Here is a 23,621-nt window from a genome sequence, read left to right as displayed (position 1 = left end):
TTGAGCAGAGCAGATTTCTGAGGATCTGATATATGCTTTTATAGAATTACTCGCTGAACATTCATACTGCAGAACAGAAACGACCGTTACAAACCTGACGGTAGAGCTGCACGATTCTGGATAATTGAGATCACGATTTTAATTTTTTTTTTGTCTCAAACAGAGATCACAATTCTCCCACGATTCTGAACTTAAAATAATGTGTAATTTACTAGAGGCTGTGACAAAATATTAACTGCTGCAGTCTATTTAAAAGTGGTTCATTAATTTGCACAAATTATATATATATATATATATACACACACACAAAATTTGAATAATTCATGCAAATTATATACATATATATAATTTGCATGAATAATATATATTAATATATATAATATATATATATTAGTGCTGTCAAACGATTAATCGCATCCAAAATAAAAGTTTTTGTTTGCATGATATATGTGTGTTCTGTGTATATTTATTATTATATATAAATACACACATATAGTATATATTCTGAAAATATTTAATATATAATATAATTTAGATTATAAATAAATATATTTAATATATAAAAATAAACATTTTCTGAAATGCATGCATGTGTGGGTATTTATATATGCATAATAAATATACACAGTGCACACAACATATATTATATAAACAAAAACTTATTTTGGATGCGATTTTATATACATATATATTTCATGAACACTTATTAATATTAAAATTATGCAAAATTGGTTTGAATGAATGATTGAATGACTCACTCATAAATACTTCACTTGTTTCATTACTGGATGAATCAGCTTTTTTGAACAAATCTCTTGAATGATTGATTCAATGACAGATACATTTTTTTAAAACAATGCAATCGACACAAACGTTATTTAAAGCGCCTGTTACTTTCAAAAGGTGATCGTTATGGGCAAATCGTTATCATTTAGAATCGAGATTGCAGTCTTTTGATGATTAATCGTGCAGCTCTATCTGACGGGCTTAGAGACCTGGACTTCTTAGTCCACCCTGAAGTGAGCTCTGTGAGTTTGTAGATGCCAGTGTGTTTGTGAAGTCATGTCTGGTGGTAGTGGTGGTAGTGGTGATGATGATGGTGTTCGTGATGATGATGGTGTTCGTGTCGCTGGACCACAGGCAGTACAATCCCAGCGCTGTGTTCGCTGACGGGCGAGGGCTGCTGTGGCTGGGTGTGTTTGGAGGGCAACAGCGCCTGTTCTCTGGCTCTGGCTCTCGATCTCTTGCTGTGGCTGTGCTGGAGACCCGTGGAGGGCTGAGGCAGATGGTACACATCCTGACCCGCCGGATAGAAGCCGTGGCATTTGCTGGTTTTGGCTGCAGACTGGCCGCCTTTGGCGGTGCCCTTGGGGGATCTGATGGACTGGGGCCCAGCGCGCATGCGGGGATCCGGGGCCACACAGGGGTCGGAGAGGACCTGAGATCGCCGCTGATGGCCGTGTGTCTCGGGCTCGTGGGAACGAGAACGGCTCTGATCGTGTGAAGACTGTGACGGCTGCTCTTGCTGGGCCGCAGGAGGAGACGAACCTTGATGAAGGAGAAAATTAAAGAGAATATATTATATATTTTATAATCAGTCAGCAACATGAACAAAAATGAAGGAATTGTATTTATAAAAGGTGGGAAAAGTAAACAAAAATTAAGGAATTATACATTAAAAATTATAAATGATATTTTATAAAGGGTCAAAACAATGATCAACATTATTAAGTAATAATATTTTATAAAGGGTTGGCACAATGAACAAAAATTAAGTAATTATATTTTATAAAAAAAAAAAAAATACTTTGGATAAATAAAATCCTGTTTTCATGAAAATTAATAAAAATCTGCATAAATTAAAAGCAGCACAATAAATAATACCATGATGAGTAAAAACTTTACAATTAAAATAGTCTTATTTTTTCTTTACATCCCAATCATGACATTTGTTTATGAGAAATCGGAGGGGGTGAGCTTAATGTATGAAAATGATGTGGAAAAAAAAAAAGATTAATGCCTTAAGGGTCCTAATATTGCTTATTTTCATGCACAAGAGTGCTTATTTATTTTAATTTTGTGTGGTTGATGGGTTTTGTGAGACTCACCCTTCAGTGTTTGTGAAATATTGGAGTATTTTTGAAGGATTTGGGAGTGAAATTTGACCCTGAGATTCTCCCTTTAATTTCTAGTCATTCAAACAGCACAAGTTTCTATGTGAATGGTGTTTGCTATAATGACTGGAAACGTCAGTGTTAAGGACTGTGTTTCTGTGATAGCTCACACATATTCAGCAGAATCTTACTGTCAAATCTGGAGGTGTAGTTCTCTATTCCCGCCAGATCCAGGTAATGGTTTCTTCTCTCTGTGTTCTCGTCCACACAGTAGTGATTCTGACCTCTGTGAAAAACACACATCATGTCACATGTGGACATAAGGCATGCACAAAACGCTGATTCATATGCACATATGACACACAGCGGCTCACCTGATGTGTGTGTGCTGCCGTCTGTCCTCCGCCTGAACAGACTCGATGCGACTCAAGCGATTGTCTGAAGCAGGAGCAAAGAAAGTTCAGAAATTAGGCACAAAACCAAGTAGAGTTTTAATAAAAACTATAATAGTATATAAATAATGCTTAAATTGCACTGCAACCAACAAGCACAGTAAGACAATATAAAAAAAAAAAAAGTGAATACAAAAGATTAATAAAAATGACTAATTGTTGCAGTACGTATGTGTGGGGCGGAGCTATCAAAATAGGGGTGAGACCCTTTTGGGGTGGAGGCGTGTTTGTTTTGGTGATTTCAAATGTCAACACTGGCTTCCAGAGATGACCCCACCTTTAATTTGTGAAGTATTTAATTAATAATGGCTTGGTTATTTAAAATAATAACTTTTTAAATGATATTTCCAGCTGAAATCACTGAAGTAAATAACATATCGTGATCTATACCGTTACTTGTACTCAGAATATAATATTTTGGTCAGGTCACCCATCATTGCTGCTGAACATTGTTCTTGTGTGTGTGTGTGTTATGTGTGTGTGTGTGTGAGAGAAAGAGTGAGATGAGCACCGTTCCCGGTGTGTGTCGTGTCTCTCCTGCGAGCTCCGGGTTCAGGAGTGACCATCAACTTCACCCGGAGGGTCTTTCGTTTGCCGTTACACGAGTGATTGACAGAGGTGTCCACCACATCATAGATAGTGTGCATCAAACTGGACATGTCCTAAAACACACACACACCATGAACACATTCTCATGCGTTTCACTGAAGGGAGTGAATGTCAGGTGTCTGTCTCTGAGTGAAGCCTGTATATGTTGAATATGTTGAATGAAGCCATTCCGGTTCTCTCTCAACCACGCTCTAACATCACACGCAGACGGCAACGTAATCCTGCTAACCTGCGCCCTATCTCTACATCTTCCACTTTCTCTGTGGGTCTCTGGAATTGTCAGTCAGCTGTCAACAAAGCTGACTTAATTTCTGCTTTTTCTTTACAATCCACACTCAGCATCCTGGGCTTGACTGAGACCTGGATTCGTCCAGAAGCTGCTCTCTCTAACAATTTCTCTCTCTCTCACACCCCTAGGCAAGTTGGCCGGAGTGGGGGCACTAGTCTGCTCATTTCAAACAATTGGAAATACTCAACCTACTCTCCCCTATGCAATTACAACTCATTTGAATCTCATGCGATTACTGTAACAGCTCCTATAAAACTCCAGATTGTGGTAATATATCGTCCCCCTGGCCAAATTCTAGCCACCTTCCTAGAGGAGCTGGACAGGCTGCTGTCCTCTTTCGTGGAGGATGGCGCTCCACTCTTAGTCTTTGGCGATTCCAACATTCACCTAGACAAGCCTTATGCTACAGACTTCCATTCACTCTTAGCTTCATTTGATCTCAAACGCCTCACCACTACTAGCACGCACAAATCAGGCAACCAACTTGATTTAATTTACACACGCAATTGTACTACAGATACACTATATTGCCAAAAGTATTGGGTCACTCCCTTCTAATGAACAGGTTTGACTACTTTAGTAGTTTCCATGAGTACAAATCTTAATGTTTAAGCATATAATGATATTCTAGGGAATTGTGTGCTTCTAATTTTATTGCAATAGTTTGGAGAGGGCCCTTTTCTATTGTAACATGACAGTGCAAAGGTTCAAAAAGACATGATTGATTGAGTCAGTGTGGAAGAACTTGACTGGTCTGCAGAAAGCAAAGTCCTGATCCCAGCTGAACACCTCCGGTGTGACTTTAAATGCAGAACTTGAGCCAAAAACTCATCACCAAACACCAATGATTTGTATATGGGTACAGTCATTTTAGACACGTCCAAAACTATTGCAACAGAGATGGAAATACAGTTTTTAAATACGTGAATTATGCTTCCATCTTTGTTGCCACAGTTTTGGAAGTACCTTCTTCTGTTCTAAAGAAGGGGGTGTCCCAATACTTTTGCCCATATAGTGTATGTACAAATCATTGGTGTTTGGTCATTGGTTTGGCGCTGTCTCAAACTATACCTACCTCTTCCGTTTTGTCTGACTTGTTCATTTATTTTTGGATTTGTCAATGTGTTTTCTTATTGTTATAATGTTTTCTGAATTGTTATTTTGTTTTTTAGATTTGCATTTGCGTTTGTAATTTGTTATTTTGTTTTCAGAATCGTGATTTGTTTTGCACTTCTTGGCCACCGTACGCTGTGGATAAAAGCGTCTGCAAAATGACTAAATGTAAATATGTGCGTTCGTGTGTTGTGTGTGTGTGTATAAATGTCAATATTTACCTCCTTTGTGACTCTTCCGCTGTTGTCGAAGTCGTAGAGCGTGAAGACCCACTCCTGCCTGTTGTCATCAACCAGAGACAAGTTACACTCCAGATCCTGACAGATCAAACACACACACACACACACACACACACGCAGTTACACACCTGACCAGCAGGAGGACCTCAATAACTGCCAATGCCAAACAAATCATTTCCTCAAAAATCAACAGTCATCATTTACTCATGTCGTTTATCTATTATTTATTGTTCTTTTCTTTTTTTTTCTTTTTGCCAACTAGGGTTATTATAGTTGAAACAAACTATTAAAAACATTTTTGTTCATTTAAATAAAGCTGAAATAAAATATGAATATTAAATTAATGAAAATGAGAAACACTCCCTTGCCAACTAAATGAATGACGTTTAATTTTATTACTAAAATTAGTAATAACTGTAAATAAATAAAAAAAATACTAAAACTAAAACTGAAATAAAGACAAATGTAAAAGTAATATTTAAAAAGTGACAAAAGCAAAGAAAAAAAAAAAGATCATTCAAAATATTTATGATGGTATATACTGTAAATAATAGAAAAATAACACTGCAACCCACAGTAAAACACAGTAATACAATTAAATACATTTAAAAAATATAAATAAAAATTTATTATTCCAAAAATGATTATTTTCTTTCAAATTAATCTTAAATTGTAATATTTAAAAGGTGAATAAAAATGACAAAAGCAAACATTAAAATGACTAAAAATGAAACTAAAATTAAACTGAAAACTAATTCAAAATATTACTACAAATTATAAGTGTAAAATAATCTTAAAATAACACTGCAACCCACAAACAATCTAAAATTGAAAAACAAGGCAAAATTAAAAACAAAAATACAAAAGAAAAAACCCCCACATAATTCCAAACCATATCATTGTTTGTCAAATTAAACCTAAAGTGTAATATTTGTTTAAAAAAAAAAAGTGAATAAAAATTAAAAAAGCACAAAACAAGATTACTAAAAATTATCAATGCAAATGAAAACTGAAGAAAAGCTAACTGAAAGTATTAATAAAAACTATAATAGTATATAAATAATACTAAACAACACTGCAAAAAACAACCTAAAAATCAAAATAAAATAAAACAAAATAAAATAAAAATCAAATAATACACCCTTAAATAAATAAATAAAACTTAAACTAAAAATATATTATTCCAAATTATATTAAAATAATTCAATTATATTTATTTATTCATATTTATTTATTTTTGTGAAACAGAAACAGATCCAGCACCCCCTTCACTGTACTGCATGTAAAGCAGAAGCTTCATCATTTGTTTTTGCACAGAATAAAAGTCAGACCGGTTTAGAAAAACATGAGGGTGAGTAACTGATGGGTATTTATGGTCAAATGACTCTTTTAATCAAGGAAAGATTGAATCTGTACAGGTATAGTGCTTCATTGGAGAGGATGTATAAGGGAGTTTTGCGTGGGATTATACAGGCGCTTTTCATCTTGTTCCAGGAAAAATCTTTCTAACCACAATTCTCCGTTTCAGCTTTTTGGATGAACGAGGATGATAATTGTTGACTGAATAATACAACTGATTATCACTGTTTTCAATTTAAATTGAATTTGTTTTGTAAGTTTATTAATGTATTTAGTGCAAATTTGTGTTTAAGTTATATAAAACTCATTAAAAATGTGAAATAAATTAAAATTGTTAAATGAAAAATAAAAAGGTGCCCCCATAAATAGCTTATTAATAAATAAATATAAATTGTATTTTGCTGCTGTTTGTTGTGAACTTTTATTATAAGTTTATATTGAACTTTTATACGTTTATTTGTGTAATTACTACAATTTTGTGTTTAAGTTATTCAAAATATATAATTCATAAAAAATTATGAAATTAAAAATCATTAAAAGGTGCCCCCATAAATAATTTATGAATAAATAAATAAATATAACGTTGTTGTTGTTTGTTGTGAACTTACATCTAGACTGATGCGTTTCTTCCCTTTGCAGGTTTCCTTCAGCGCGGCTCTCTCTCCATCTTTAAACGGCAGAAAACGCTCACATCCTTCAGCCTTTTCTGGAGGCAAAACCACTAAACACACACACACACACACACACACACGTACTGTGAGTACACTACACTGAGAGCACTAGATACAGTAAGTACGAGTATGAGACGCACTGCAAAAAGTGTCTTAGCATCCTGAAATCAAGATACATTTAGTTGAGAAGCAAAATGATGAAGATAGTAAGTGTTGTTTTCTGAGTTTATGCTTAAAACAAGAACAAGTATCTGCCAGTGGGGCTAGAAAAATCAGATTCCTTCAAAGGGGAAACAAATGGACTTCTGATCCCATTGGCAGATATCTGTTCTTGTTTTAAGCATAATATTTAAGTATTATTTATATAATATTGTAGTATTTATTAATATTCTGAATGAGCTTTTATCTTTATATTTGCAGTTTTCAGTATATAATTAAATATAATATAATATAGCATTTTATATAAAACTAATTTCAGTTATTTTAGTATTATTTACTGTAGTATTTATTAATATTTTGAATTAGCTTTTATTTTTATTTTTCAGTATAATATAATTTTATATTGTTATATCTAAAAATTTTGTTTTAATACATTGAATTAGGTTTTATTTTATATTTCCAGTTTTTATTTTAAGCTTAGTTTAAGTTTTATGTGCTTTTGTAATTTTTATTTGTTTCTTATATTTCTATTTCGTTTTAGCAATTTTAGTACAATTTCTCAGAAAACTAGCCTTCTTATGTCATTTTGCATTTTAAAATCAATGCATCTCGATTATAAGAATGTTGGCAATATTGTATTTTTTACAGTCATGCCAATAAAGCAATTTTGAATTTGAATTTATAGGAATGTTTAGATATTAACTGGAAAACAGTGTGTCTGGTGTCTGTCCTCACCCTCTAGAGGGCAGCGGTGGACCAGCGTCTGTCCGTCCTTCAGCTCCTGGAGGAGAAACATGGAAAAAAACACAAGAGGAGATGAAGAGAGGAGGTGTTAGTTCAATATACAGCCCAGAATCCACAGGAAAAGCAAACACCTCCATCTGAAGCATTTCCTCCTCAGGGACGCTGAAACGATGACGGCGTCACATACGATTAAATCTACTGAAAAACCCCTTCCAACTTCAACCCAAAATGACACAGAAACCACTGGGTTAGATATTTTCTTGAGGAGACGAGATCTGATGTTTCTCTGTGGCAGCTGTTGTGATGATTTGAGACATTATCATGTTCATACTTTACTGACAGGAACATTTTGGGGGGTTTTTGACTGAGATCTGACATAAACACCATCAGGAACAGACTAAATCATCCGACGTCTGAACCACAAAAATGCTCAACGGCACATTGCTGTACAGATCCCAACCTGCTCACAGCCGACAACTACCTCAAAAACAGCCATCAGATCCACTCAAATCCTTTCAAATCAGCTCTGTTTCCCTCAAGACGCCAAAAACCAACCCGAAGCCACTGCAGATTAGAAATAGTCAATATTCACAATGTAGAAGTAGTAGCTGATTTTAAGTCACTTCTGCTCACCAAGCATGCATTTATTTGGTTAAAAAACTAAAGTAAAAACATTAAAAATTCACATTTAATGTAATTTATTTCTGTGATCTGCAGCTGTATTTTCAGCATCATTACTCCAGTCTTCAGTGTCACATGATCTTCAGAAATCATTTTAATATACTGAGAAACATTTCTGATTATAATCAATGTTGAAAACAATTGTGCTGATCAATATTTTTGTGCAAACTGTGATTTTATTTTTCAGGATTCACATGAATAGAAAGTTCAGCATTTATTTAAAATAGAAATATTTTGTAACATTAGAAATGTCTTTACTGCCACTTTTGATTAATTTAATGCATCCTTAATAAAAGTATTAATTTCTTCTTATTAAACCCCCAAATTAACATTAGTGTATAAAGGTTTCAATTTTTTAATTAGTAATAATTTGTCATTTATAAACTCATTTCTAACATGTTTTAATTTGTCATTTATACACAGTAATATTTTTTTGTTGTTGCTGACATAAAATTAAGCAAGACTGAATATCACAATATCACATTGTGAATATAACGATGATTTGAATATGTTCCATGTGATTTTTATTCCACAATTGTAACATGCTGCAAACACTCTGACAGTCACGCAGTCAACCAATGAGAAGCTCCGAGAGGCGGGTCCAAATGTGTTTTCTGGAATCCAATTAGCTGTATTGATTTCAGACGGATCCGCCTCCCAGAATGCAACACTGCAATGATTTGCAACAGCAGGACGGCCATGTTTTCTTTAAAGTCACGTGTCTGTGAACTCATTACCACCCAGTGCAACAGATGCATCCCAGATCTGACCGCCCTCTGCATTTTAAAGACTAACACATGGTATTTTACCCATAATGCCGTCACCCACTGAGGCCCTTTTTAAGCAGCAATGTGTGGGCCATATGCTTCATTAAAACAGAGCTGGTTCCAATCCACAGCTGAAGAAAAAACAGGCCCTAGTTTCTTTATTGTCTCAAATTCTCATCAGAGACTGGAAGTGTGCTAAAAGGGCATCTGGAGGCAAATCCATGCGTTCTTACAGCCTAGATCTGTGAAATAAGCATGTGACGGCTCTAAAACGAGTCTGTGGCATATCAATGTGTTTGTTGCCGTTTGTTTCTGCTTCATGATTCAACTGTCAGCTACTATTATAGTTCTTTAAAGTTTTAGTAATGTTATGCCTGTGCTTTTGCCATTGTATTTTTGTTGTTGTTTATATATACAGTATATATATATATTTATACTGTATGTGTGTGTTCAAAAGTTTGGGACCTGTAAGATGTTTTTTAATGGAGTCTCTTATGCTCATCAAGGCTGTATTTATTTTATCAAAAATGCAGAAAAAAAAGAGTAATATTGTGAAATATTATTGCAATATCTAATATTGGTTTCCTATTTTAATATACTTTAAAATATAATTTATTTCTGTGATGCAGTGCTGAATTTCCATCAGCCATTACTCCAGTTTTTCATCGTTACATGATCCTTCAGAAATCATTCTAATATGCTGATTATTATCGATGTTGAAAACAGTTTTTGCTACATATTTTTTTGGAACCTGTGATACATTTTTCAGGATTCTTTGATGAAAAAAAAAAAAGAACAGCAGTGTCAGTGTTTAGTGTCACTTTTTTTATATCAATTTAACACATCTTTGCTGAATAAAAGTGTTAATTTCCTTCAAAAATAGAAAGAATAAAATGTACTGACCCCAATCTTTTGAGCAGTAGTGTATGCATGTGTTGGCAGTGTATGACAGACAGTAGCTGACGCTCATCTGGCTGTGTAGCGAGAGGCGGGCAGTAACGTCTCTGTCGCTGGTCTCCGTCCAGACCGGACTCAGATCCAGCGGTCAGCTCTGCGCCAAAGCATCCACAGCATCTAATGTTGTAATCTCTGCTTTGGTCTTGGCTTTTAGCTAACAAAAAATACACAGGAGACTCTTACTTCCAAGAATCGGTTGGAATCCAGTGTTCATTGAACACACTGGAAAGAAAATTGGTGTAAATGTGTATAATAGCCTGCTGTAACCATTTACGCAGCAATACGATTGAAACGTTTCAACAACGATTAAAAACAAGCAAAAAACTATTGCAAAATTGCTCATTTGTAGCATTCAAGCATGCATTCAAAATCGTAGAAAAGACAAGTTAAGCAATCAAAGACTGTGTTATAAATAATTCTGAATGCGTCTCTTTGTGCCGTTTCATTGATGCGCTTTGTTTCAGGGCGTGTGTTAATCAACAACACGGTACCAGCGCGCCACAGATGGCCGAAAGGCGCAGAGAGACTTCTCACCCTGAGGTCAGATGTGAGGCACAGTGTTTTCTTGGCAGGACATTAAGCGCTCCAGAGGCCTCAGAAACAACAGCTGTGGAACGAGTCTGTTCGCTCATCTGCGTCAGAGGCCCGGCCAGACGTTTGAAGTTCCCCAGGCCTTTAAATCACAGAACATCTCCTGGACTCGTCCAAAGCTCCCTTCCGCTGATCTCAGCCACAGCCCGCTGGAATACAGATGACCCGATCGACTATTTCAGCTCATTCATTACCGCTGTTATCTGCTTCCTCTGTAAGTGTAACATGCTGATGTTTATCTGCTGGAGAAAATTAGACTCATTCCATCAAACCAACCGCAGAACAAGCTACAGGCCAAACAGGCCAAACGCTTCTGGTGTTCAGATTCATGAGGAATTCTCATTTAATTCTTGTTCATTTACTCGCATCTTGTTTTAGCACTTCAATTTAGTAAAATAATAGAAAAATGAGGCAATAGTGCAAATGACAGGTCATAGTTATGAGATAAAGGGCCCAGTGCAATGCAGCGCCAGGCGCGACGAAAGTGATTTTTGCTAGTTTCAGCCCAACGCGGTTATCATTTTCATGTCCTGCGCCACGTTGTTTAAATAGCAAATGCATTTGCATCCATCTGTTCGCTCATGGACGTTTAGGTCTGAAAACGAGGTGTGTTCAGGCGCATTGCTATTTTGAGGAAACTGAAATAGACTGTGCCATTGACCAACTAAAACCTGGTCTAAAGTCAATGGCGCAGTATTTTTTTGTTATTTAAAGAGCACGTCAGTAACATGCGCTTATAGGCAGGTACACAACGCATGTACACTCTGCTTATTACACACACAGGGATGCGCAGCAGCACACAAACATGCCAAACATTAAAAATTGAATGATTACAATGTAAAAGATTATTATTGTGTAGGCTACATAAATATAAAAATGGCTACATGTCATAATGGATAGTCATTGCACAATCAGCTCCGTTTCCTCTCTGGAGACGCGTTCAGTCTTTGTGCTTGCAAATTCCGCCGTGTAAATAGCGAATCCGCCATGGCGCGAGTGCAACTGGCTCTTAAAGGGAATGGGAGATGAGACTCTGATTGGTTTATTGCACGTTATGCCTAAAAACATACCCATTACTCATTAAGAGAATATGGACAACCCTTTTAGACCATGCGCCGGGTGTGTCGACCATTTATCCCGTTGTTAAACTAGCAAAAGTGGATTCGGACACACCCTAAGTGCACCTGCGCCTTGCACTTTAGACCATGCGCTAAGATCGTTAAAATAGGGCACCAAAACTTGAAATTATGACAAAAAAACTGAGATTATTAAAATACTAAGTCAAAATTGTCAGAAATAAAATGTTGATATTATGATATAAACTGAACTTACTAAGACACTAAGTGATAACTGAGTCAAAAATCCGTCCTAATTTGTTAAAATTAAAAAGTAATAAATTATGAGATACTAAGTCATAATTATGAGATAAAAGGTAGAAATGATGACATAAAATGCCAAATATACTAAGACACTAATTCATACTGAGATAAAAAGTCAAAATTATGTCAATTATGAGATAAAAAGAAAAAAGAATGATGATGTAAAAAAGTCATAAATATGACAGGTCAAAATTATGGCATACTAAATAATAATTATGAGATAAAAAGGTCAGAATTATGTCATAATTACAAGATAGAAAGTTGAAACTATAATATGAAAAGTCAATAATATGACAGGTCAAAATTATGAGATACTAAATCATAATTATGAGGGGGAAAAAAATCTGAATTATGACAAAAAACTGAGATTAAGGTACTACATCACAACTGTGATATACAACTCAAAATTATGTTAGACTTATAAGATAAAAAGTTGAAAATATCATATAAAATGTCATAAATATGACAGGTCAAAATTATGAGATACTAAATCATAATTATGAGATAAAATCATGATATAAAACCTGAACATTTTATGACAAAACTAAATAATAATGAGGTAAAAAGTCAAAATTATGGCATAAAAAGCTGAGAATCCTAAATTACTAAGTCATAACTATGAGATCCAAAGACATGAGATAAACAGCTAAAAGAAAACAACTACAAGATACTAAGACATAATTATGAGATAATTATGACATCAATATTATGACAAACACTCAAACGTAAGACACTAAGTGATAACTATGAGATACAAAGTCAACATTATGACATACTAAATCATAATTATGACTGTTTACTAAAGGAATTGTAAAAATGAGACAAAGGAACAAATTAGTAAATTTTTTGCTGATCCCAATTTGCATGCCGCAATTGTTTCAGTCAAAATGTCACACTAGTTATTCAAAAACCACCTGATTTCCAACTAATGTTTGTTTAACTGTATACTGTATTCCAAACCAGATTTCAGTGTGCTTTGAAATTGTATGGAAGAGAAAATCAAGTGATTCCAGAGTGGTTTGTTAACTTGATTTTAATTTTCACATATTTTTTTAAATATCTTTGGCTGTTATTGAGCTACTAAACAACTAACCAACAAGCCCTACAATACAAGGCCGCCTCTCTAAATCCTGAAACATCCAGAGGGCCTCTCTGAAACCTCTACCAGATGTCGGGGCGTCTTTATGAGCAGCCCCTCCTCATCCTGGGACCGCAAATGTACCTCACACTTGAACCTCAGCCGCACCTCTCAAACAGCTTTCACGGGCCTCTCTTAAATGGAGCTGCAGAACACTTTCTCAGAGCTTCAGTGTGGTTCGTGTATAATATTTAAAGGTTAGTATGAACACAAGACACAGAGTTCAGTGAGATGGTGTGGTTCAAATTTAGTAAATCCAGCTTAGTTATTCTAGAACATCAATCAACTACACTGACCTGGTTATTCTGAGTGGATATTTGCAGTCATGAAGAGTTGTATATTTAAGTAAGTAAGGCCAAAATAAACACGTTTTTTAAAGTGACAGTGACAGAGACGTGACAACCAAGTATGGTGACCCATACTCGGAATTTGTGCTCTGCATTAACCCATCCAAAGTGCACACACACAGCAGTGAACACACACACCGTGAACACACACTCGGAGCAGTGGGCAGCCATTTTACTGGGTGTAATTACAGAAAATCCCAATGGCTTCTTCTCTATGCATGGAAACCCATTCTCGCCACATAAGAAAAGAGTCAAGCTTTGGTAAATGACATAAAATGTCATCATTATGGGATAAAAAGTTAAGTTAGCTATGAAGAAAAAGTCATAATTATGCCATTAAAAGTTGAAAAAATGATACCAAGTCATAATTGTGACACAAAAAGTCAAAATTATAAGAAAATTCATAATTATCTCATATGCATGTCATAATTTTGACTTCTCATATTTAGGATTTAAAAAAATATTATCCCATAATTATGACTTAGTATGTCATAATATATGACATGCATCTATGAAATACTATCTTCATGACATACTAAGTCATAATAATGAGATCAAATAGAGACAAATATGACACAAAGTTGACATTATGACATACCGAGTCATAATTATAAAAAAAAAAATCTAATATAAAAATGGATAAATATGAGAAGACAAAATTATGATATACTAAATCATAATTAAAAGAAAAACAATTACAAATTATGGTGGAAAAATCATAACTGTCATTAAAAGTTGATGAAATTAAAAACTAAGTCATAATTATAAGCGCCATTATCTCATAATTATGACTTAGTATGTCTTAATTTTGACAAGGTATTTATGACTTTTTTAAACTTAATTTCAACTTTTTGAAATTAAAATTAGTTAAATCTAATTAAAATTATGAGATACTGCCATAATTATGAGATTATGAGATGAAATCATGATATGAAACCTAAACTTACCAAGACACTAACAACTATGTTGAACAAATTTATGACAAACTAAATAATTATGAGGTAAAAAGTCAAAATTATGGCATAAAAAGCTAAGATACTACGTCATAACTATGAGATCCAAAGACATGAGATAAAAAGTCGAAAGGTAAAACTACAAGATACTCAACTACTAATGAGTGCTGTGAGAGTGTGGAGTTGTGAAATTGAGGCACTTTAATTTAATATAAAATGTCATAAATATGACAGGTCAAAATTATGAGATACCAAGTCATAATTATGAGATAAAATCATGATATCAAACCTGAACTTACCAAGACATTAACTACTATGAGATACAAATTCAAAATTATAACAAACTAAGATAAAAATCATAACTATGAGATCCAAAGATATGAGATAAAAAAGTTGAAAGGTAACAACTACATGGTACTCAACTACTAATAAGTGCGGAGTTGAGAAATGTAATCATAAAATCCAAGCGCTGATTAAAAGTGCTTTAAGAGCTTGACCCGTGTCTGCTCCGGAGAGCGTCTCACACACGAGTGTTATCTCAGCAGACCGCTCATCTCTTTAGCACACACTGCGCACGCTTCTCCCGGCCGGGCTGGCAGACCGCAGGAATGGGCTCACATCCAACATGTGAAGTTCCTCACGGCCGTGACATCGGCCAGGGGTCACCGGCAGGTCAACTTCTAAAAATACCGCCCTGCTCCACTGCGGGAAGTGAAGGCGTCTGGAGATGGGACACGTCGAATGGAGCGGAGCCAACGGAGCTCTGGTGTTAACAGCACACGGACGGATCAACACAATGAAACACACCGCAGGAATATAAACAGAGCGCGAGGAAGGGACTGTCTGTGGATGTGTATATACACCTCATTGTTGCCGTGGCTTCCTGATATTATAAAGGTGAAGGTTCATCTTGTCCATCACCTGTTTATGCAGATCAGTGGTCATCAAACTACAATATTTTGAATATATACCTGAGTGAAAAATAAATATACTTAAATGTATTTTAAATATACAAGTATATTACAAATACATTTTCATATTTATGTACTTAATAAAATGCCCTGCAATTATTCTTTTAGCATACTAAACTGGTATACTTAAAGTCTGCTAAATTGGAACAACTAATTTTGTACTTAATGCACTTTAAATGTGCAGAAGTAGTGCTGAAGTCCAACTAAAGATACACTGAAGTATATTTGATTGTGCTAAAGTGGAACTTTTGCAAGTATACTCCAGGTACACTTTAAATATTTTGCATTTAAAGACCGATATTATTCAAAGATCATACAATCCTCATCAAAAGTGACATTAAAACACATTTTAGACTTAATATTAAGAAATGTGCATTGTGCACAAGTAGTATGAAAAATAAAGTTTCATTATAATTTTTATATCAGTAAGTCTTGTTATCTGTCAGTAAATATGTTAATAGATTTGAACTATACTTAGTATGAAATAAATGTAACAGTATACATATATTTTTATATTTAATTAATTATATATTATATTATATAATGTTAATTTGTACTATATATTATTTTTTACATTGTATTAAATTGTTAATATATTATTAGTATTAGTTATATATTATTAAATACATTATATTATTATTTCTATATCTATACTTTTTTTATTGTTGAATTATTTATATGATGATTCTGAAAATAACATACAAAATATGCAAACTACACAACTGCACACTTCACCTGAAGACAACTGGGTCGAGCTGGCACAAAAACAATAAGCTCCAGTGATATGAAGTGACGTTTGCGGAAAAACAGGAAAACTGAGCACTTGTAAAGCGGAGGAATGAGAACGGGGTGAAGAGTCCAGATGTGCTGATACAGTGATACAGATACAATCAGCCAGACCCATATCAACATACAGGAGAGATGCTGCAATACAAGAGCTGGAGAAACCGTCGAATGCATCTTGAAAAACACCTCCACATATCTGCAAACTGTACAAGGTCAAATTTACTGCACATCTCGGCTTTCCAAGCACCTCTGAGACAAAAATGCCCATTTTCCTCTAATGCAGTGTTTCTCAAAGTGTGTGGTGCGACAAACGGGAGGAAATTTGGTCATTGTGCCCATCTATATTAATTACTTTATTTATTGACCATACACTCAAAACAAAAACATTTAAATGCAAGCCTTACTTAAAACAACACCAGACTGTGAAGAAAATGTCACATGGAGCCATCGTAGCCTACGAGAATGATTTAACGTCGGAATGTTAATTGAAGCGGAACAAAAACTTGGTAACACTTTACAATAAGGTTCATTAGTTAACTAACTAAGATTGAACAATTCTTCTACAGCATTTATTAATCTTAGTTAATGTTAATTTCACCATTTACTAATGCATTATTAAAACAGTTAATGCACTGTGAATTAACATGAATAAACAATGAACGACTGTATTTTTATTAACTTACATTAACAAAGATGAATATATACTGTAATAAATGTGTTGATCATTTTTCGTTCATGTTAGTTAATACATTAACTACTGTTAACAAATGACAACTTATTGTAAAGTGTTACCAAAAACTTTAATGTGGATATATACACACACATATATACACACATATACACTCACCATCCACTTTATTAGGTACACCTGTTCAATTGCTTGGTAACACAAATTGCTAATCAGCCAATCACATGGAAGCAACTCAACGCATTTAGGCATCTAGATGTGGTGAAGACGACTTGCTGAAGTTCAAACCGAGCATCAGAATGGGGAAGAAAGGGGATTTAAGTGACTTTGAACGTGGAATGGTTGTTGGTGCCAGACGGGCTGGTCTGAGTATTTCAAAATCTACTGGGATTTTCACGCACAACCATCTCTAGGGTTTACAGAGAATGGTACAAAAAATAGAAAATATCCAGTGCCTTGTTGATGTCAGAGGTCAGAGGAGAATGGACGGACTGGTTAGAGATGATAGAAAGGCAACAGTAACTCAAATAACCACTCGTTACAACCAAGGTATGCCGAATACCATCTCTGAACACACAACACATCAAACCCTGAATCAGATGGGCTACAGCAGCAGAAGACCACACCGGGTGCTGCTCCTGTCAGCTAAGAACAGGAAACGGAGGCTACAATTCACACAGGCTCACCAAAATTGGACAATAGAAGATTGGAAAAACGTTGCCTGGTCTGATGAGTCTCGATTTCTGCTGCGACATTCAGATGGTAGGCTCAGAATTTGGCGTAAAGAACAAGAAAGCATGGATTCATCCTGCCTTGTCTCAACGGTTCAGGCTGGTGGTGGTGGTGTAATGGTGTGGGGGATATATTCTTGGCACACTTTGGGCCCCTTAGTACCAATTGAGCATCGTTTAAATGCTACAGCCTACCTGAGTATTGTTGCTGACCATGTCCATCCCTTTATGACTACAGTGTACCCATCTTCTGATGGCTACTTCCAGCACGATAATGTTACAAAGCTCAAATCATCTCAGACTGGTTTCTTGAACATGACAATGAGTTCACTCCACAGTCACCAGATCTCAATCCAATAGAGCACCTTTGGGATGTGGCGGAACGGGAGATTCGCTTCATGGATGTGCAGCCGACAAATCAGCAGCAACTGCGTGATGCTATCATGTCAATATGGACCAAAATCTCTGAGGAATGTTTCCAACACCTTGTTGAATCTATGCCACGAAGAATTAAGGCAGTTCTGAAGACAAAAGGGGGTCCAACCCGGAACTAGCAAGGTGTACCTAATAAAGTGGCCAGTGAGTGTATATACACAATAATATATTTTTTATTATATTATATAATATAATAGTATAATAGTATATAATATTATATTACATATATATTTATTTATTTATAGATTTAATGTAAAAGTTAGCAAATAAGATGAATAAGATTATTAATTTTTTGTCAATTTAGTTTGTTTTCTTTTTGCATACAGTCTGCAAAGTGACTAAATGAAGCAAAGCACAACTAGTCCACAATTTTAATTTTTCCGTTTCTGAATTTGATGTTATCAGAAGCAAAATGCAAACACAATTGCATTATTATTATTATTATTTACTTTTGAACAGTCTTTTTTCATGCAAAACGATAATATAATTGCACTTTTATTTTCTCCATTTGAAAGTTCTTAATGCTGTTATTTGATGTTATGTTTGTAAAATGTGATGAAAATACATTTTAACAGTTAAACTTAAAGCCTAGTTTATTATCATTTTGTTGGGGCGATTGGGGACAGAGTTTGAGAAACACCGCTCTAATGCCTCAAAACCAGCCCAACATCACAGATCAAGTGTAGCGTGAACAAAACGCTCGCCATGTTCCTCCAGAGCAGCCCGAGTATTGAATATCCGTCTGAATCACTAATGCAGGGCAGGTCTGATGTTTAAGAGGAATCTGCAGATCAACGGCGCGTGAAACAGCAGAGAGACGTTTGAAGTCATGCTGGAGGAAGCAGCCGAGAGAAAAGAGTTTGCTTTCAGGAAGAAAACGAAACAGAGGTGTCTTTCAGGCGTTCAAACCCTCATCCAGTCCTCGTCTCATGACGAGATCCTGGCCTTTCTTCTCAAAAGAGCCTGAGGCTGTTCCGAGAACCACAACATAACCAACTCCAGTCTCTAACTTACTCATTTCACTTACTCAGCTACACTACTGCTATTAATATATATATATATATATATATGTGTGTGTAAATAAATATTTAAGTAAAATAAAACACAAGTATATACTTATATAACATATTTATAAATATATTTATGCTCTTTTAATAACATATTTAATTATATAATATAATATATGTATTTGTTTTTATTATTATATTTATATAAACAAATTTATGTGTGTGTGTGTGTGTGTGTATATATATATATATATATATATATATATATATATATATATATATATATATATACACACATATATAAAATAAAAATACTATTATATGATATAATAATATATAGGGGTGCTCTGATTGATCGGGTACCGATCATTATCGGCCGATAATCGCTTTGGGATGTTTGATCGGCGGTCTCTAAAAGGGCTGACCTCAAAAAAACGATCTCTAGCTGATGACGCGTCTGCTGTGAGTGTCACGAGTCTGTTCTGTTTTTGCCATGTTTTCCATTGACCCAGTTTCCCCGATTAGTTAATTAGCTCCTCACCTGTTTCGGTTCTCCCTTAATGATGACCTGCATTTAAAGCCTGTGTTCTCCCCAGTCTGATTGTCTGCTATTGTATGTGTTACACTATTGTTATCGCCTTGAGTAAAGCCTTTTGTTTGGATATACCTGCCTCGTCCTGTTTTGCTTCCCTTCATGGGGCGTACCGTAAAAGAATAGCAGACCGAAACAGTTTTTTTGCGGCGTTATTCTTTTGCTTCTTTTTGTTTACTTTTTTTTTCTCTCCCTCTCTCCCGGAATGGATCCTGCCATGCTACTCCTGTGCCTGGAGCAGAAGGACCGTTCGCTGGTGGAACACAACAAGGACTTCATCAACCTGGCGTGCCTTACCCACTTCGAAGACCGCTCGCTCTGTGTTTTCTACATTGCCAACCTGAGCGAGCAGTGTAAGGCACGCCTGCCAGCGAACGGTCCCAAGGAGAATTTCGCCGCTTGCGTGGAGTGGGTGCTGGAGAATAATGATCTGTTTATCTTCGGTGACCCTGCTGAGGACAGCTCCAGTCCCACTCCCGATGCAGAGCCCAGCCAGCCCTCACCATCTCGCTGCACGGAGGTTTCGCCAGAGCCCACCGCAGTCGCAGAGCCCGAGCCGGCCGCGCGGATAGAGCCGTCACCACGGAGAGTGACAGAGCCACTCATCGCCCCGGAGACCAAACTTGACGCGACTGACCAGGTATGTGAGCCGGCAACATCGTGCGTCGTGGGAGTCTTAGTGGAGATCGAGGGAATGGATAAATCCCCAGCCCACACATCCACCACTGAGGGTGAGCAACCGCTGGCTTCTGGAAGCTATTTTGAGGAACTGTTGGGCCTACTTGAAGAAGATCTGATTGACTGGTTTGGGGAGGCATTACCCAGCCCTGTATCTCATGTGTCTCCGCTGGTTCCGTCCAGCCCTGAATCTCCTGTGCCTCCGCTGGTTCCGTCCAGCCTGGAATCTCCTGTGTCTCCGCTGGTTCCGTCCAGCTCGAATCCTCCTGTGTTCCCTCCCAGCCTCCCTCTCCCGCCTCCTCTGTACCAGTCAGCCAGCCCATCAGTCCCTCCTCAGCCACATCAGGAAGACCCCTCTGCTCACCCTCAGCACGCCATGCCCGGTGGATCGGTTGAGCTTCGGGTCTCCCTGCAATCTGCCACCTCGTGGCTGGAGGATCCTCAGTCCTTGCCTCCAGCCTGCGAGACCCGGACTCCACCTCGGCCCTCCGATCCATCGGCTCCACCTTGGCTCGTGGCGCCCTCATCTCCACCGTGGCCCCTCACTCCACCAGCTCCACCGGGCTCCCTCGTCCCTCCGGCTCCGCCTTGGTCAGTCGTCCCCCTGCCTACTCCACGGAATTCCACTCCTCCAGCTCCGCTTCGTCCCTCCTCCTCTGGCTCCGTCGGGTTCCTCCCTCCCTCTGGCTCCCCTGTTGTCCTCTGTCACTCCGGCTCCACCGCGTCACTCGGGATCCCCACCTCCGCCTCTCTCGCCTGAGCCGCCGTGGCCCTCCGGCCCATCTCTGTCACCCTGGCTCTGCGGCTGCTCTGCTCCATCCTGGGCTCCTTCTCCACCGACGTCATCTCCGGCAGTCGGTCCCATGGTGTCGGTGGTCCCATCCCCACCATGGCTCCTCCCGCCATCGACTCCGCCATGGGCCGCCATCCTGGCTGGCCTCTGGACTGCCATCTGGCTTCCCCTGCTCCGGGCTCCTCCTTGGCTCCTCCCACCCTCCACTCCCCCTTGGACTCATTTTTTGGACTGTTTTTGTTTTTTCCTGCTCCCTATTGCCCGGATCCCTCCTACTCCATGCCCGCCTCCTGAACCCCCACCCTCCCTCCTCTGTTGGTCTGCATTTTTCGGTGCGAGGACGCACCGTTCCGGGAGGGGGCGAACTGTCACGAGTCTGTTCTGTTTTTGCCATGTTTTCCATTGACCCAGTTTCCCCGATTAGTTAATTAGCTCCTCACCTGTTTCGGTTCTCCCTTAATGATGACCTGCATTTAAAGCCTATGTTCTCCCCAGTCTGATTGTCTGCTATAGTATTTGTTACACTAATGTTATCGCCTTGAGTAAAGCCTTTTGTTTGGATATACCTGCCTCGTCCTGTTTTGCTTCCCTTCGTGGGGCGTACCGTAACAGTGAGAGGATTGGCATGACATGCAGCGGCACCGTCTCAGTTTCTATCCGGCGTGGGTGAAATAATTATAATGCTGAAGGCGAGGTACAATTCACATTTCTTCATTAAATAACTTATAAAATAATTTCACAAACAGCATGAGTGAATCACCACATACTCTCTCTCTCTTTCTCTCTCAAAATGTGCAAAAGGTAGAGCTGACTGTTTCTGTCAAGAGTAAGTTTTAATTTAGAATGTTTGTGATAATGTAAGAAAAGTAGTTTAAATGTTTTGCCAATTGCTTGAACAACTTAATATATAAATCCAGAAGTGAATGCAAAAGTAAAAAGCATTGAATAATGTGTTTCTTATATGTATTGTGTTTAAACATGTCTATGAAAGATTGTATTACTGTTCTGTGTAAAAAAAGGATCACAATGCTGAAAAAGCATTTTAAGTAACAATGTTTGGATTTGAAATCAAAATAATGGATAAATGTTGTGTTTGTGGTAAACAGCCACGAATCAGTTGCAGACTCCTGTGTGAAAGCACAATGATAGTCCGTGCTGCTTCTGCACCACTTACGTACCGCACATGGAGTGCATACACCCTGCAAGCGGAGTATGTGTGAACCTGATGTAAAGGCCACCTCACATACAGCTCATGAAATCAGGCTTATACTGTAAGCTATTGTGCAACAATTGCACGATTGTCAAAACAAAAATGCAGTGCATGATCAAACGTTTAGGTGAGATAAATATATATTTTTGAAAAATGTCTAAAAAATGCCCCCCTCCTCCACCCCCCCAAATTAAAAAATCCCCACACAAGAGTCACCTAAGAGGGGAATTCATTTTCAAAAATGAAATTCAGGCTGAATAAATGTCTAAAAATCTTGATTGGATCATCACTATAAATAATTCTACATGATAAAAAGAAGGCTTTTAAAAGATCGGTATTGGTGATCGTATCGGCAGATACTGCCGGCCTCAAAAATCCTGATCGGAGCACCCCTAATAATATAATATATATTTTTTTTATAGATTTAAATATATTTATGCTAATTTAATTACATGTTTAATTATGTAAATGTGTTTATTATTATATTATTTACTTATGTACATATAATTACAAATAAATACATATTTACATTTTATATATACAGTATATACAGTCATGGACAAAAATTTCGGCACCCTTGGTAAATATGATCAAAGAAGGCTGTGAAAATTAATCTGCATTGTTAATCCTTTTAATCTTTCATTTAAAAAAAAATCACAAAAATCTAACCTTTCATTGGATAATAAGAATTTAAAATGGGGGGAAATATCATTATGAAATAAATAATTTTCTCTAATACACATTGGCCACAATTTACGACACCATTCACCATTTATTCAATACTTTTTGAAACCTCCATTTGTCAGTTTAACAGCTCTAATTTTCTCCTGTAATGCCTGATGAGTTTAGAGAACACCTGACAAGAGATCAGAGACCATTCCTTCATCCAGAATCACTCCAGATCCTTCAGATTCACAGCTTCTTCTCTTCAGTTCATCTCACTCATTTTCTACAGGGTTCAGGTCAGAGGACTGAAATGGCCAGCAGAAGCTTGGTTTTGTGCTCAGTGACCCATTTTTGTGTTGTTTTTGAGGTTTGTGTTTGGATTATTGTACGGTTGGAAGATCCAAACATGGCCCATTATAAGATTTCTAACAGAGTCAGTCACTTGTTGATTTTTTATCTGTTGGTATTTGATAGAATTCATGATGCCATGTGTCTGAACAAG

General features: G+C 36.9%; 2 protein-coding genes across 2 annotated transcripts in view; both read right to left on the bottom strand.

Moving 5' to 3' along the window:
- ifnlr1 (interferon lambda receptor 1) overlaps positions 1-23,621 on the bottom strand; it is a 676,379-nt gene that overhangs the window by 330,501 nt on the left and 322,257 nt on the right. The window lies entirely within an intron of this gene.
- Positions 1,061-16,649, bottom strand: nkd2b (NKD inhibitor of WNT signaling pathway 2b; the record flags this gene model as incomplete). The annotated part of the gene is made up of 9 exons (XM_079431012.1): positions 1,061-1,548; positions 2,306-2,400; positions 2,489-2,552; positions 3,078-3,228; positions 4,799-4,894; positions 6,784-6,896; positions 7,741-7,786; positions 15,181-15,325; positions 16,567-16,649. The coding sequence occupies 9 exons, from the start codon at positions 16,647-16,649 to the stop codon at positions 1,061-1,063; spliced, it is 1,281 nt and encodes a 426-aa protein (XP_079287138.1).

Source organism: Barbus barbus (assembly GCF_936440315.1).
Source record: "Barbus barbus genome assembly, chromosome: 12".
Taxonomy (NCBI): domain Eukaryota; kingdom Metazoa; phylum Chordata; class Actinopteri; order Cypriniformes; family Cyprinidae; genus Barbus; species Barbus barbus.
Note: the sequence above shows the minus strand (reverse complement) of the source record. Positions and strands in the feature narration are given on the sequence as shown.